Here is a 13,218-nt window from a genome sequence, read left to right as displayed (position 1 = left end):
GACAAAAGATCTGTAGAAATTTGCGAGTTACTCTGCAAACTGCTAATGAAACACAGCCGCTGGTGAGCCTTTGTAGCTGCATCAGTATTTTGGGCCCAGAGATGCTGACACCCAGGAACTTTAGATTGCTCACTCTCTCCACTCCTGATCCCTGTCTTGTGAGGATGGGTTAACTGAGCGGAGACTTGATAGAGGTCTGTAAGCAACATAGAAGGAGTGGACAGCTGGGGTCCTTGCCTTAGGATGGAAATAGCTAATACAAGGGGGCATAATCTTATGGTAATTAGAAGAAAGTATAGGAGGGGCGATGTCCAAGACAGGTTCTTAACCTCTGTGTGGACCCCCTTGCTGGGGTGGTGGTAGAGATGGATACATTAGGGACTTTTAAGAGACTGTAAAATAGGCACATAGATGATAGAAGAATAGAAACATAGAAAACCTACAGCACAATACAGGCCCTTTGGCCCACAAAGCTGTGCCGAACATGTCCTGTCCTTAGAACTACCTAGGCTTACCCATTGCCCCCTATTTTTCTAAGCTCCATGTACCTATCCAGGAGTCTCTTAAAAGACCCTATTGTTTCCGCCTCCACTGCCAACACCAGCAGCCCATTCCACGCACTGTCTGCGTAAAACTTACCCCTGACATCTCCTATGTACTTACTTCCAAGCACCTTAAAACTATGCCCTCTCGTGCTAGCCATTTCAGCCCTAGGAAGAAGCCTCTGACTATTCACATGATCTGTGCCTCTCATTATCTTGTACATCTGATCTTCCACACTGCCAAGAGTCTTACCATTAGTACTATATTCTGCCATCGTATTTGACCTACCAAGATGAACCACCTCACACTTATCTGGGTTGAATTCCATCTCCCACTTCTCAGCCCAGTTTTGCATCCTATCAGTGTCCCGCTGTAACCTCTGACAGCCCTCCACACTATCCACAACACCCCCAACCTTTGTGTCATCAGCAAACTTACCAACCCATCCCTCCACTTCCTCATCCAGGTCATTTATAAAAATCACGAAGAGTAAGGGTCCCAGAGCAGATTCCTGAGGCACACCACTGGTCACCGACCTCCTTGCAGAATATGACCCGTCTACAACCACTCTTTGCTTTGTGGATCCAGAACTGGCTTGCCCACAGAAGACAACGTCCCCTTGGATCCCATGCCTCCTTACTTTCTCAATAAACCTCACAACTCTTAATAAGCTTTGCATGGGGTACCTTATGGAGAATGGAGGGTTACGTAGGGTTAGATTGATTAAAAGGTTGGCAGAACATCATAGGACGAAGGCCCTGTGATGTTCTATGTTCTAATAACCAGATCATTTCTTTGAGTAAGAATGGATGGGGTGATACCGCAAAATTCAGTGTACAAGTTGCACTTGTACCCTCCCTGCTTCTTACTTGGCCACTCACCTGTCCCCTCATCTGGTCTCACCTAACACCTACCAGCTTGTACCCTTCACCTCCCCCCACCTTATTCCAGCTTCAGCCCCCTTCCTTTCCATTCCTGATGAAGTGTCGCTGCCTGAAACATGGGTAATCTATTCCTCTCCATACATGCTGCCTGACCTACTGAGTCCCTCCGGTATTTTGTGTGTGTTGCTGGATTTCCAGCACTTGCAGAATCTCTTGTGTTTATAAGTTGCGCTTGTATATACTTTCCATCTCAACGGCTCTTGTAATTAAAGCATCCTTTTGCATCTGTTCTCTGTCAGTGTTGCCAAGAACGTCATTATGCACGGTGTCGGAGGATGGGTGTGGGTGAAAAAAACCTCCCACTCAGATCTCAAGCTTTGCACAGTCTGGGTGCAGTCTCTGGGTGGCAGCGGCGTTGGGTGGATCCTGGTCCATAGCCCCTTTGCCCACATTTGGACCTAAAATTTAAGAAAGGATGCACTAGCATTGGAAAGGATCCAGAGGATGTTTACAAGACTGATGCCAGGAATGAAAGAATAAAAAGGTTTATGTATGAGGAACATTTGATGGCTCTGGGCTGTACTCACTGAAGTTTAGAAGAATTGGGGGTGGGGGATTTGAATCTGATTGAAATGCCTGGATAGAGTGGATGTAGATAGGGTATTTCTTGCAGTGGGAGAGTCCAGAACCAGAGGGTGGTTGAACCTGTGGAGCTTTAGAGGCCAAGTCATTGGGTATATTTAAAGTGGAGATTGATAAGTTCTTGATTATAACGGCGTCAAAGGCTTCAGGGAGAAGATGGAAAATGGGGTTGAGAGGGATAATGGAAAGCTGGAGCAGATGATGGGCCGAATGGCCTAATTCTGCTCCCATTCAGCCCATCGTAATACTCAAGATGGTTATTGATAGATTCAAATTCTTCATAGGCCATAACTTGTTGAAGTAGTGAAATTGTTTCATTTTCACTCCCAGCCACTTCTGGCATCTCCAAACCTGAATACTTGAAGCCGTAGTGAGCAAAGCAGTTCTGAATAGTCTTTCTGCTTATTTCTCACCAACTATCAGTGACAAAAAGCATTGCTTTTTGAACACAAATTCCTGCAGCTAGTGCTATAGTATTTAAAAACTGTTCACTCTAACCAGTGTGTAATGTCTGACAGCCACATAAGAGTACGTGACTGACGCTAGTTAAAAACTGTACAGCAAGACTCCTGTCCCATTTAAGGGGTGCAGTGTCCCAAATAAAGAAAGGGAATGTTAACTATTTTCTTGATTAGGTTTTGTTCTTTAAGAGTTGTCCCAAATAAGTGGCTGCCCCGATTAACTGATGACCCAAATAACCACAATTCAGTGTAACTGCATTGAGATAGCACCTTCCATGTGGGTCAAAAACAGTCGGTTAAGTCACTGATCTGTGGAATATTGTTGCTTTTAAAAATTGTACAGACAAGGATAAGAGCAAGATATGGTATCACAAAAGTCTGAAGTGAAGGAAACTAATTGTCAGAAAGTAAATAAGTGGTTTAATGTGTCTGCTCTGAAGGATAAAAAGTCAGTGGTTAAAAAGAAAACTGAAAAAGAAAATTAGTGATCGGATCTCGCTGAATTCAGTATTAATGGTTCAAATCCATGTTTATTGTCATGGGCATATAGGCCCAGAGCATATCACTGTGGCAGGGCCTGGGTCCTAGTGTGGGGGACAACGTAGTGTTTGGATAATTTAAACAGCAGCCCAGATAGTCTAGAAAGTCGGGACCGGAGGCGAAATTTGGGCCAATTTCACTCACTCTCCTGCGAAGTTCACCCGTCTCTCTGTGGTGCTGAGGCTGTGAGCCTGCCCTGGCTGCTGCATACTTTGTGTCTGCGAGCTTCACGCAATTTGCCCCTCTGACACGATGAACTGAGACTCCTCTGCTCTGGAGATTCAGCTCTGTGGACTCAATTTGGTTTGGAATGCTGTTGCTCACTGCTGTTGCTTTCATAATCTGTTGTTCTTTTTCTTTCTCTGCACATTGAGTATTGATCTTTTATTTAAATGGATTCTGTCAGGTTTCTTGTTTTGTGGCTGCCTATAAGCAGGCAATTTATACGTACTTTGTACTTTGAGACCTTTGAAAACCAGGGTGTTAATGCCATGAGTATTAGCTTTTTGAAGCAAGAGTACAGTATATTAACAAACATAAGATAACATGAATTATACTTAATCTACATGAGATAAACAAAATGTTATTAGTGTAAATTGAGGAATATAAAGTCTGAGATAGAATTAGGGTTTTTCAGAAGTGTTCAATAACCTGACGACAGTGTTTTTAATCTTGAGCTGTGGGTCTTCAGGCTCCTGTACCTCCTGCCTAATGGCGTCATTGAGAAGTGGGCATGACCAGGATGGTCAGCGTCCTGAATGATGGGTGTTGCATTCCGTAACGGTGATCACAATCACATTACAGTGCCAGCTTGGTGTTTAGTCCCCATTGCTCTCTGTAAGGAGTTTGTACCTTCTCCCAGTGACCGCCTGGGTTTCCTCCAGGTGCTCTGGCTTCCTCAACATCCCAAGGATGTGTGGCTAAGATTAAAGTTAGTGAGTTGTGAGCGTGATATATTAAGCACAGACAAAGCATGGCAACACTTGGGCTGCCTCCAGCACAATCCTTGGACTGTTTTAGATGTTGATACATGCAACGCATTTCGCTGTATGTTTCAATGTACAGTACTGTGTAGAAATCGTAGGGTGGAGCACCACAGAAGGGGCCAATACCCTTCATCAGGACTGAAGAATTACATTGAACAGTAGGTCATTGTTCTCTCCCACATAGAAGACAGACAAGAGAAAATCTGCAGATGAAGGAAATCAAAGTAAACACACACAAAATGCTGAAGGAACTCAGCAGGCTGAGCAGCATCCATGGAAAAGAGTAAACAGTCGATATTTCGGGCCGAGACCCTTCATTAGGATTGGGAAAAAAGATGAGAAGTCAGAGTAAGAAGATGGGGGGGGGGGGGAGGGGAGGAAGAAACACAAGGTGGTGGGTGAGATAGGTGACACCTGGAGAGGAGGAAGGGTGAAATAAAGAGCTGGGAAGTCAATTGGTGAAAGAGATACGGACTGGAGAAGAGGGAATCTTATAGGAGAGGACAGAAGACCATAGAAGAAAGAGCAGGGGGAGGTGATGGGCAGGTAAGGAGATAAGGTGAGAGAGGGAAATGGGAATGGGGGATGGTGAAGGAGAGGTGGGGGGGGGGGGGTCCAAACCAGAAGTTCAAGAAATCTGTGTTCATACTATCAGGTTGGAGGCAAAATATAAGGTGTTGCTCCTCCACCCTGAGTGTGGCCTCATCGTGATGGTAGAGGAGGCCGTGGACTGACATGTCAGAATGGGAATGGATTAAAATGGGTGGCCACTGGGAGATCCCACTTTTTCTGGTGGATGGAATGTAGGTGTCCAACGAAGCAGTCTCCCAATCTATGTCGGGTCTCACCGATTCACAGGAGGCCACACTGGGAGCACCGGATGCAGTAGATGGCCCCAACAGACTCACAGGTTGGGTGTCGCCTCACTTGTTTGGGGCCCTGAGTAGTAGTGAGGGAGGAGGTGTAGGGGCAGGTGTGGCACTTGTTCCACTTACAAGGATAAGTGCCAGTAGAGAGGGACGAATGGACAAGGTAGTTGTGAAGAGAGCGATCCTTGCGGAAGGCAGAAAGTGGGGGGGAGGGAAAGATGTTCTTGGTAGTGGGATCCTGTTGGAGGTGGCGTATAGTCATCCATTTGTTTTGTCATCCTTGTGGCTTTCTATGGATCTTTTTAATGTCTCTGATGTATCTGCCGCTACCATTACCCCAGCTGTGCGTTCACGTGAAGAGAAGAAAAAGGTACTAAAGACCACTTGAATTTCGTACTCTTCACAGACATCCACAAAACAAGAAACCCCATAGAATGAATGATCGAAACAATGAAGCCCCAAGCCCCCCACCCTTTGCACAAGTAGCATTAAAAGCATTGACCCCCTCCACCTTTCTCCTTAGCCCCCCCCCATCTGCGCCAGCAGAAGTTTTGACTCCCACCACCACACCAACGACAACAGAAGCCCTAAAGAGTCCTTGATACAGAGTCCATTGAACTACCGTCCAGAAACCTGCACTTTGGTATCTTAAACAGGCTCTCCCAGTGATTCACTGGATTCTTTGTGACCTTGGTTCTGGGCCCAGAGCAAGTCACTGGGTGTCCTTTTGCTGCAGTGATGCCTGGGTCCTAGCATGAGGTACAATTTAAACACTGGCCTAGATAGACTGGAAAGACAGGGTGTAGGGATCAGAGGCGAGAGCCAGTTTTGCTCACTCTCCCGTGATGTTCACTCCACTCTCCATGACACTCGAGCTATGAAGGCTGTCCCCAGCTGCTGCGTTCTGTGCCTGCTAATATAATGAACTGATACCGAGGCTTGGGCCTACTCTGAGCTGCTCCAGGGTTCGGATCTAAGCACTCATTTTGGTTTGCAAAGTTGCTGCTCACTTCTGTCGTTTGCATGATTTGTTTTCTCCCCCTTTCTCTGCGTCAGGTGTTGGCCTTTATTATTTTTAATTGGGTTCTTACGGCTTTCTTGTTTTCTGGCTGCCTATAAGCAGACAAATCTCAAGGTTGTATAGTTTCTACATTCTTTCATAATAAATCTACTTTGAAACGTTGAAGTTTTAATTAATTGTCAACATGGTTGCAATCATGGTTATAGGAAAGATGTCAACAAAATAGAGAGAGTACGGAGAAAATTTACTAGAATGTTACCTGGGTTTCAGCACCTAAATTACAGGGAAAGGTTGAACAAGTTAGGTCTTTATTCTTTGGAGCGTAGAAGGTTGAGGGGGGACTTGATGGGGGTATTTAAAATTATGAAGGGGATAGATAGACGTGGATAGGCTTTTTCCATTGAGAGTAGGGGAGATTCAAACAAGAGGACATGATTTGAGAGCTAGGGAGCAATAGTTTAGGGGTAACACGAGGGGGAGTTTCTTTACTCAGAGAGTGGTAGCTGTGTGGAATGAGCTTCCAGTAGAAGTGGTAGAGGCAGGTTCGGTATTGTCATTTAAAGTAAAATTGGATAATTGGATAGGTATATGGACAGGAAAGGAATGGAGGGTTATGGGCTGAGTGCGGGTCAGTGGGACTAGGTGAGAGTAAGTGTTCGGCATGGACTAGAAGGGCCGAGATGGCCTGTTTCCATGCTGTAATGGTTATATGGTATTGGGGGTAACCTGTTTTCTGTTTGTGTTTTCAGCCCACGGTTGGTGTAGAAGCTCCTGACTTGATGGTGTTCTACAGGGCCTCAGAACTACTGGTCGAGGACCCCCACCTCTCCGTGGATGGTCTTCCACCACTGAAGGTACAGCTGCAGCCAAGACCAGCAGCTTCGTCCTTTGACCTCTATCGGAAGCTGAAGCAGTGGGAGGCCTAGCCGCAGGAGTACTTGCTGTGTAAAAAGTATACATATATTTATTAGATCCCTTATGATCCCTGATCACTGCTGCAATATCACAACAAACCAAAAGCAAAGCAGGGCACGTTTAGAACATAAGTGTCCGTTGTCAAAACAAGGCCACTCCTGAACAGAACTGCTTCTGAATTCCTAGAGCAATACACACAATGTGCTGGAGTAGTTCAGCAGGTCAGACAGCACTTCTGGATGGGAATAAATAGTCAATGTTTTGGGCCGAGGCCCTTTTATAGGACTGATGAAGGGTCTTGGCTTGAAATGTCAACCGTTTATTGGCATCCGTAGGTGCTGCCTGACCTGCTGAGCTCTTCCAGCATATTGTGTGTATCACTCTAGATGTCCAGCGTCTACAGTGCCTGTTGTGTTTTTGAATTCCTGGAATTTTTTTTGAAGCCAATAGTGTCTTAACTCTGATTATGTGTCATTCTTGGTCTTCCAATCCATGATAAGCTCATCGCTGAGGCAGCTGTGCTACAAACAGCTCTTTCCAAATCTTGTGCTTGTCTCTTAAAACAAATTGGAAACATGTAAAGAGAAGTAGGTTTTTTGTTACACAGTTCTTGGTATCAACCAGCCACTGACTCACTGATCCCAGCCACACTCCTGCAAGACTGTTTAAAATTAAAAAAATTCACCAGGCATTGGCTAGGGAAAGGATGGTGTGATCGCTACACTCAGTAAATCAAGAGCAGTCAATCACCCATGTGGATTAGCAGAAGAAAAAAGATGAGACAAATCACTGCTTAAAGATTGGTCCTAAGTATTTGACTCGCAAGAATGTCCATTCCCCACTGTTTTGTGAGAGACAGTCAGAAAATGTGAGTGGTCAGATGGTCGGGTTTTTGATGGTGGAAGAAACAATGTTCACCGCGATCCAGCTGAACTCTCCCTCTCCTGTGAATGGTGATTCAGAATCATTCAGCTTTTGAAGAGACATCTGAATACAAAGTATGCTTGCCCACAAACCAAAGTGTTTCAGAGAGATCCTTGATGCCTGTAAAATGGGCATTTCTTGGTATTGTTTACCACTGAGAGTGTGGGTAAAATATTGCAATTCACTCACTTGCAGTTGTTGCTATCTTTGAATTAATTCACTAATTTATTGCTAACTAAAGGAGGTGACTATTTTTCCTTCGTTATCTCTGTCACTGTTGGAAAGTTAGCAATTGTCTTGAAATGGTACCTTCAATCTTGCAAAATATTCCCAAGTCACTTGCAGGAAATTTTCTCCAGAAACTGCTGGGAAAATTCCAGAGATTGGGCAGCATCTGTGGAAAGAGATAAACAGTTCTGATGAGGGATTTTACACCTCCCCCCTCTCTTTCCCCCTCCCACCACAGATACTGCCTGACCTGCTGGGTGTTTTTAGAATTTTCTATTTCTTTTATTGACAATTTCCAGCTCCAGGCAGGGAAATCTGTGAATTTATAGTTTAACTACAAAACTGATTTGGGGATGAATACATCAATCAGCTGTTTGTAATCACCAGGAAACGATGGGAGGGGATGCAATAATTCAGGGGGACAAGAAGGTTCAATCCTGCCTGGGATATTCTATTGAGATGTGTCTGCCAGTTATAATGTAAAGTTCATGATTCTAATTCTCAGCTACATCAGGCCCCTGCTCATGATGGCAGTCCCACTGGGCAGTGTGAAATATGCCATTTGTGTAAATGTGTACGGAACACTGTTGAAGGAGCTTCTCCACTTTCATGCTGGGTGTTAATCTCTGCGTGATTGATGTTTGACAACAGGGTGGTCGAAATGTGAAATGTTTCATTCCCTGGCAGAGTTGTCTCAGTCTGAAGAGTACAACAGACTGGTTTCATCATACTTTCTTTTTGCTATCATTTTGGTGAAACTGCTTGTTATCTTTCAACCATCCTATGTTGTCAGTTCTAATGTGGATTATTATTTGTTACGTAGCTAACTATGGTGTGTAATATATTTTAAAATTAAAGTTCAACCACAAGTTTATAGTCATTCAAACGCACACATGAATGCTGTAGATTGTGGACCCCTTGGTTGATGGTAAGGATTCATGGCATAAAAAGGTTGGGAACCACTGCTCTGGACCAAGGTGCAAAACACAGTGCATATAACTCACACAACCCATAAGTAATATTATCACAAGTTCACGTATAATAAGGTACATTTACTACACATGTTAAAAAATAAACAGTATGACACTATTGGTGCTTCGTGCATGATGAGACTTTGGTGGTAGCCGGGGGTTCAGCAGTCATATGGCCTGAGGGAAGAAACAGTTTCCTATCCTTAAGCTCAACATTTCTTTGTAATGTTAACAATTTACAATCTATTTAAAGTGCTTAGAGTAATGAGGAGGAAAAGCAGTACTTTCATTTAGCATCTTTGCCACATCTCGGCATTTCAGAAAAAATCAAAATTGAAGTTCATGTTGATTGTATTTCATGAAAAAATAGAATATCATCTCATATCAGTTCTGGTACTGAGGTAACAAATGGTTAATATGCTGAGGATTTGACATTGACGGAATCAACAGGCTTGTTGAGAGAAATCAGTATCATCATTATGTGGTGAGTCATAGGACTTTCCAGGACCTTGATTCTTGGCAAATTCTTCTGGGCAATGTCTTTACAAGACGGGTGACTCCAGCCATTATCAATACTCCACAGAGATTGTCAGCCTGGCATCAGTGGTTGTACAACCAGGACTTGTGATATGCACCGGCTGCTCATACGACCATCCACCACCTGATCTCATGGCTTCACGTGACCCTGATTGGGGGGCTAAGCAGGTGTCATACCTTGCCCAAGGATGACCTGCAGGCTAGCGAATGGAAAAAGCATCTTGCACCTTCATTGGTGGAGGCATATCTCCACCCCTGTTGAGAGAATAGTGGACACAAAATTGTAGCAAGCCTTATAGAGGGGAATATTTCTGGCCCAGACCCTTCACTGGGAGCTGGGGAGAAGCCAGAATAAGAAAATGGTGGAGAAGAAGGATAAGATGTTGGGTGATTGAGTAACTGGGGGAGGGCGGAATGAAGTGAGAAGCTGGGAGGTGTTAAGTGGAAAAGTGAAAGGGCTGAAAAAGAAGGAATCTGATAGGAGAGTGGACCATGGGAGGAAGAGAAGGTTAAGAGGGGAGCTGGAATGAAAAAAAGAGAGTTCCTCCAGCATTTTATGTGTTGCTTGGAATTTCCAGCAACAGCAGATTCTCTTGTGTTTGAGAGAATAGTGTTGTAGCATAGCTGTATTTTTGGCATTGCTAATTTTGAACCAGGAAGGTTCTGTATGGGAACACCGGGTTAGGAATGAAAGGAGAGATGTACGACTTGTTCAGATGATGGGAAGGAAAGTTGACATGGACCATTCGGAATTACCATTCGGCCTTTATGTTGAAGGAAATGTAATCTTACAATGCTACCTGTTCACTGTACATAGGCAGCATGTTAGCGTAGTGGTTAGCACAATGCTTTCCAGTACAAGTGTCACGGGTTCAATTCACACTGCTGCCTGTAAGAAGCTTGGACGTTCCCCCCAGCTGGTAGGTTAATTGGTCATTGTAAATTGTCCCATGATTAGGCTAGGGTTAAATTGGGGGATTGCTGTGCAGCGTGGTTTGAGGGGCCTATTCTGTGCTTTATCACAATATAATATGAGCTGGAGAGAGATTTGAACACAGTGACACCCACTATCCAGTGGTCAAGGGGGCCCTAACAACGACGAAGGAACTCAGCGGGTAGTCAGAATCAGGTTTAATATCACCGATATTTGTTGGCTTTGTGGCAACACATAATAATAGAAACAGAACATGAATTACTGTAAGTATGTATGTGTGTCTTTTTGTATTTGCACAGTTGTCTTCTGCACTTTGAATGCCTGAGTTGGGTGGTCTTTCATTGATCCGATTACGGTTATTAGTCTATAGATTTATCGAGTATGCACACAAGAAAATGAATCTCAGGGTTGTATATGGTAACCTACATGTACTTTGATAAACTTATTTCGAACTTTATTGGTTGAAATGGTCAAAAAGGCGTCCTTCGCACTGCGCAGGTGCAGTGGCAGTAAGCCCACGTGGGGAAGGTAGGCGGGTAGAGTTCCGCCCCTTCACGCAATGCCAAAGGCGCTGTCCTCCGCCCGCATGCGTAGTCGGGATCTCGTCGCCGTCCCGGCCGTTTGAATTAAAATAAATGGCGCGAAGTGGCGGCCCGGTCGTTTCGGAGGCCGAGTTTGAAGAGGCGAAGAGGGCCTGTCAGCGGGGGATTAACCAGGTACGGCGGCGCTGAGGGGAAACGAAGGACAGGTAGTGGCCTCGCAGACCGAGGCCGCTTGGTCCCTCCTTTCTTTGCGGGAACCTTGGTCCGTAAGCCGGCGCTGGGGGTCTTTGCCTCTTAAAAACGGCATCTTCCTACCTTCTCCTCACCTATCACCTGCCATTGGTATTCCGCTTTCCTTCTGAGTCCAGATGAAGGGTCTCGGCTCGAAATGTCAACTCTTCATTTCCCTCCATCGATCTGCTGAGCTCCTCCAGCATTTCCTGTTTACACTTCCAATATATGCAGAATCTCTGCGTCTCCCAACTCCCCTTATTGTCAAGACCATACATACATAGCCGGGGTATGACTGCCTCAGCAACATAGTCCTAAATTAGTATAAAATTACTATCCGTTGGCCAGTCCAGTGTACGTGCACATTTATGGCGAGGTACAGGTACAATGCTTGCAACAGCATCACAGGTGCTGACACACAGAACAAAAATCACACAATATAAATACAGAATGTAATTTATACAAGGTAGTGAAGGGAGAGGAAGAAGGAAGACTGCAAAAACACGACGTGAGTGCAAACAGAAAGACACAGTTGGTCCATAGTGTTCCTTTGTAAGGCTAAGATTAAAATTGTGCAAGCCTGTTCAAAGACTTGATGGTGATAGGGAAATAGTTGTTCCTGAATCAAGTGTTGTGGGACTTCAGGCTTCTCTCCCTCCTGCCTGACAGAACGGGCAAAATTCGGAATCGGGTTTAATATCTATCACTGGCGTATGTCGTGATATTTGTTGTTATACGGCAGCAGTACAACGCAATACATAACAATAAAAACTGAGAATTACAGTAAGTATAAATGCGTTCATCAAATAGTTAAGTAAGTGGTGCAAAAACAAATAAAAAATATTAGTGAGGTAGAGTTCATGGGCTCATTGTCCATTCAGAAATCGGATGGCAGAGGGGAAGAAACTGTTCCTGATTTGTGAGTGTGTGTCTTCAGGCTTCTGTACCGCCTCCCTGATGGTAGCAATGAGAAGAGGGCATGTCCTGGGTGATGGGTGTCCTTAATGATGGACAGAACTTTCTGAGGCACCACTCCTTGAAGATGTCCTGTATACTACAGAGGCTAGTACCCATGATAGATTTAAGCTTACAATTTTCTGCAGCTTATTTCAATCCAGTGCAATACCCCCCCCCCCCCCCACCACCACCACCACCAATATAGTATTGCAGCCAGATGGAATGCAGTCCACCGTACATCTGTAGAAATTTGCGAGTGTTTTTGGAAACACACCAAATATCCTCAGACTCCCAATAAGTCGCTGTTGTGTTTTTGTAGCTGCATTGATATGTTGAGCCTAGGATAGATCTTCAGATGTTGACACCCAGGAACCTGAAATTGCTCACTCTTTCCACTTCTCATCCCTCAATGAGGACTCGACCCTTGTTTTGCCCTTTCTGAAGTCCACAATCAGTTATTTGGTCTTACTAACCTTGAGTGCAAGGTTATTGTTGCGACACCACTCAACTAACTAATATATCTTGCTCCTGTACACCGTGTCATCACCATCTGAAATACTGCCAACAATAATTGTATCATGAGCAAATTTATTGATGGCGTTTGAGTTGTGCCTAGCCACACAGTCATGGATAAAGAGCAGTGAGCTAAGGACATGTCCCTGAGCTGCATCAGTGTTGATTATGGGCATAGTGGCTTGGTATAGCAGTTCCACGCACAGAAACACAAGAGACTGCAGAGAGTAGTGGGTTTGGTCATCACACCTCCCCACTACTGACAGCATCTGCAGAATATGAAGTCCTAGGAAGTGAGTCTGTAGGTTATTGGAACATTTCAGTGATGTGGTGAGTGAAATTATCTCCTTTTGTTCAAGAGCCTGATGATTGAGGGGTAATATATCAATGTAGTTATAAAGAAAGTAAGACAGCGACTATACTTCTTTAGGAATTTAAAGAGATTCAGCATGTCAACAAATACACTCAAAAACTTCTACAATTGTACCATGGAGAGCATTCTGACAGGCTGCATCACTGT

The 13,218-nt window shown here is 44.5% G+C and overlaps 1 protein-coding gene across 6 annotated transcripts in view; it reads left to right on the top strand.

Annotated features, from left to right (window-relative positions):
- The window catches only part of ppp1r35 (protein phosphatase 1, regulatory subunit 35), a 41,399-nt gene that overhangs the window by 14,350 nt on the left and 13,831 nt on the right, over window positions 1–13,218 (top strand). For 5 of the 6 annotated variants that reach the window (XM_059975036.1, XM_059975040.1, XM_059975039.1 and 2 more), the window contains exon 5: window positions 6,696–6,800. In XM_059975036.1, coding sequence (XP_059831019.1) covers window positions 6,696–6,800 — 105 coding nt within the window. Of the gene's footprint in view, window positions 1–6,695; window positions 7,326–13,218 lie in introns of those variants that run through there. The other variant, XM_059975041.1, reaches the window with a different exon arrangement.

The sequence above is a fragment of the Hypanus sabinus genome, chromosome 7, assembly GCF_030144855.1.
Source record: "Hypanus sabinus isolate sHypSab1 chromosome 7, sHypSab1.hap1, whole genome shotgun sequence".
In the NCBI taxonomy this organism is placed as follows: Eukaryota; Metazoa; Chordata; class Chondrichthyes; order Myliobatiformes; family Dasyatidae; genus Hypanus; species Hypanus sabinus.
This window is presented reverse-complemented; position numbering and strand designations above follow the sequence as displayed.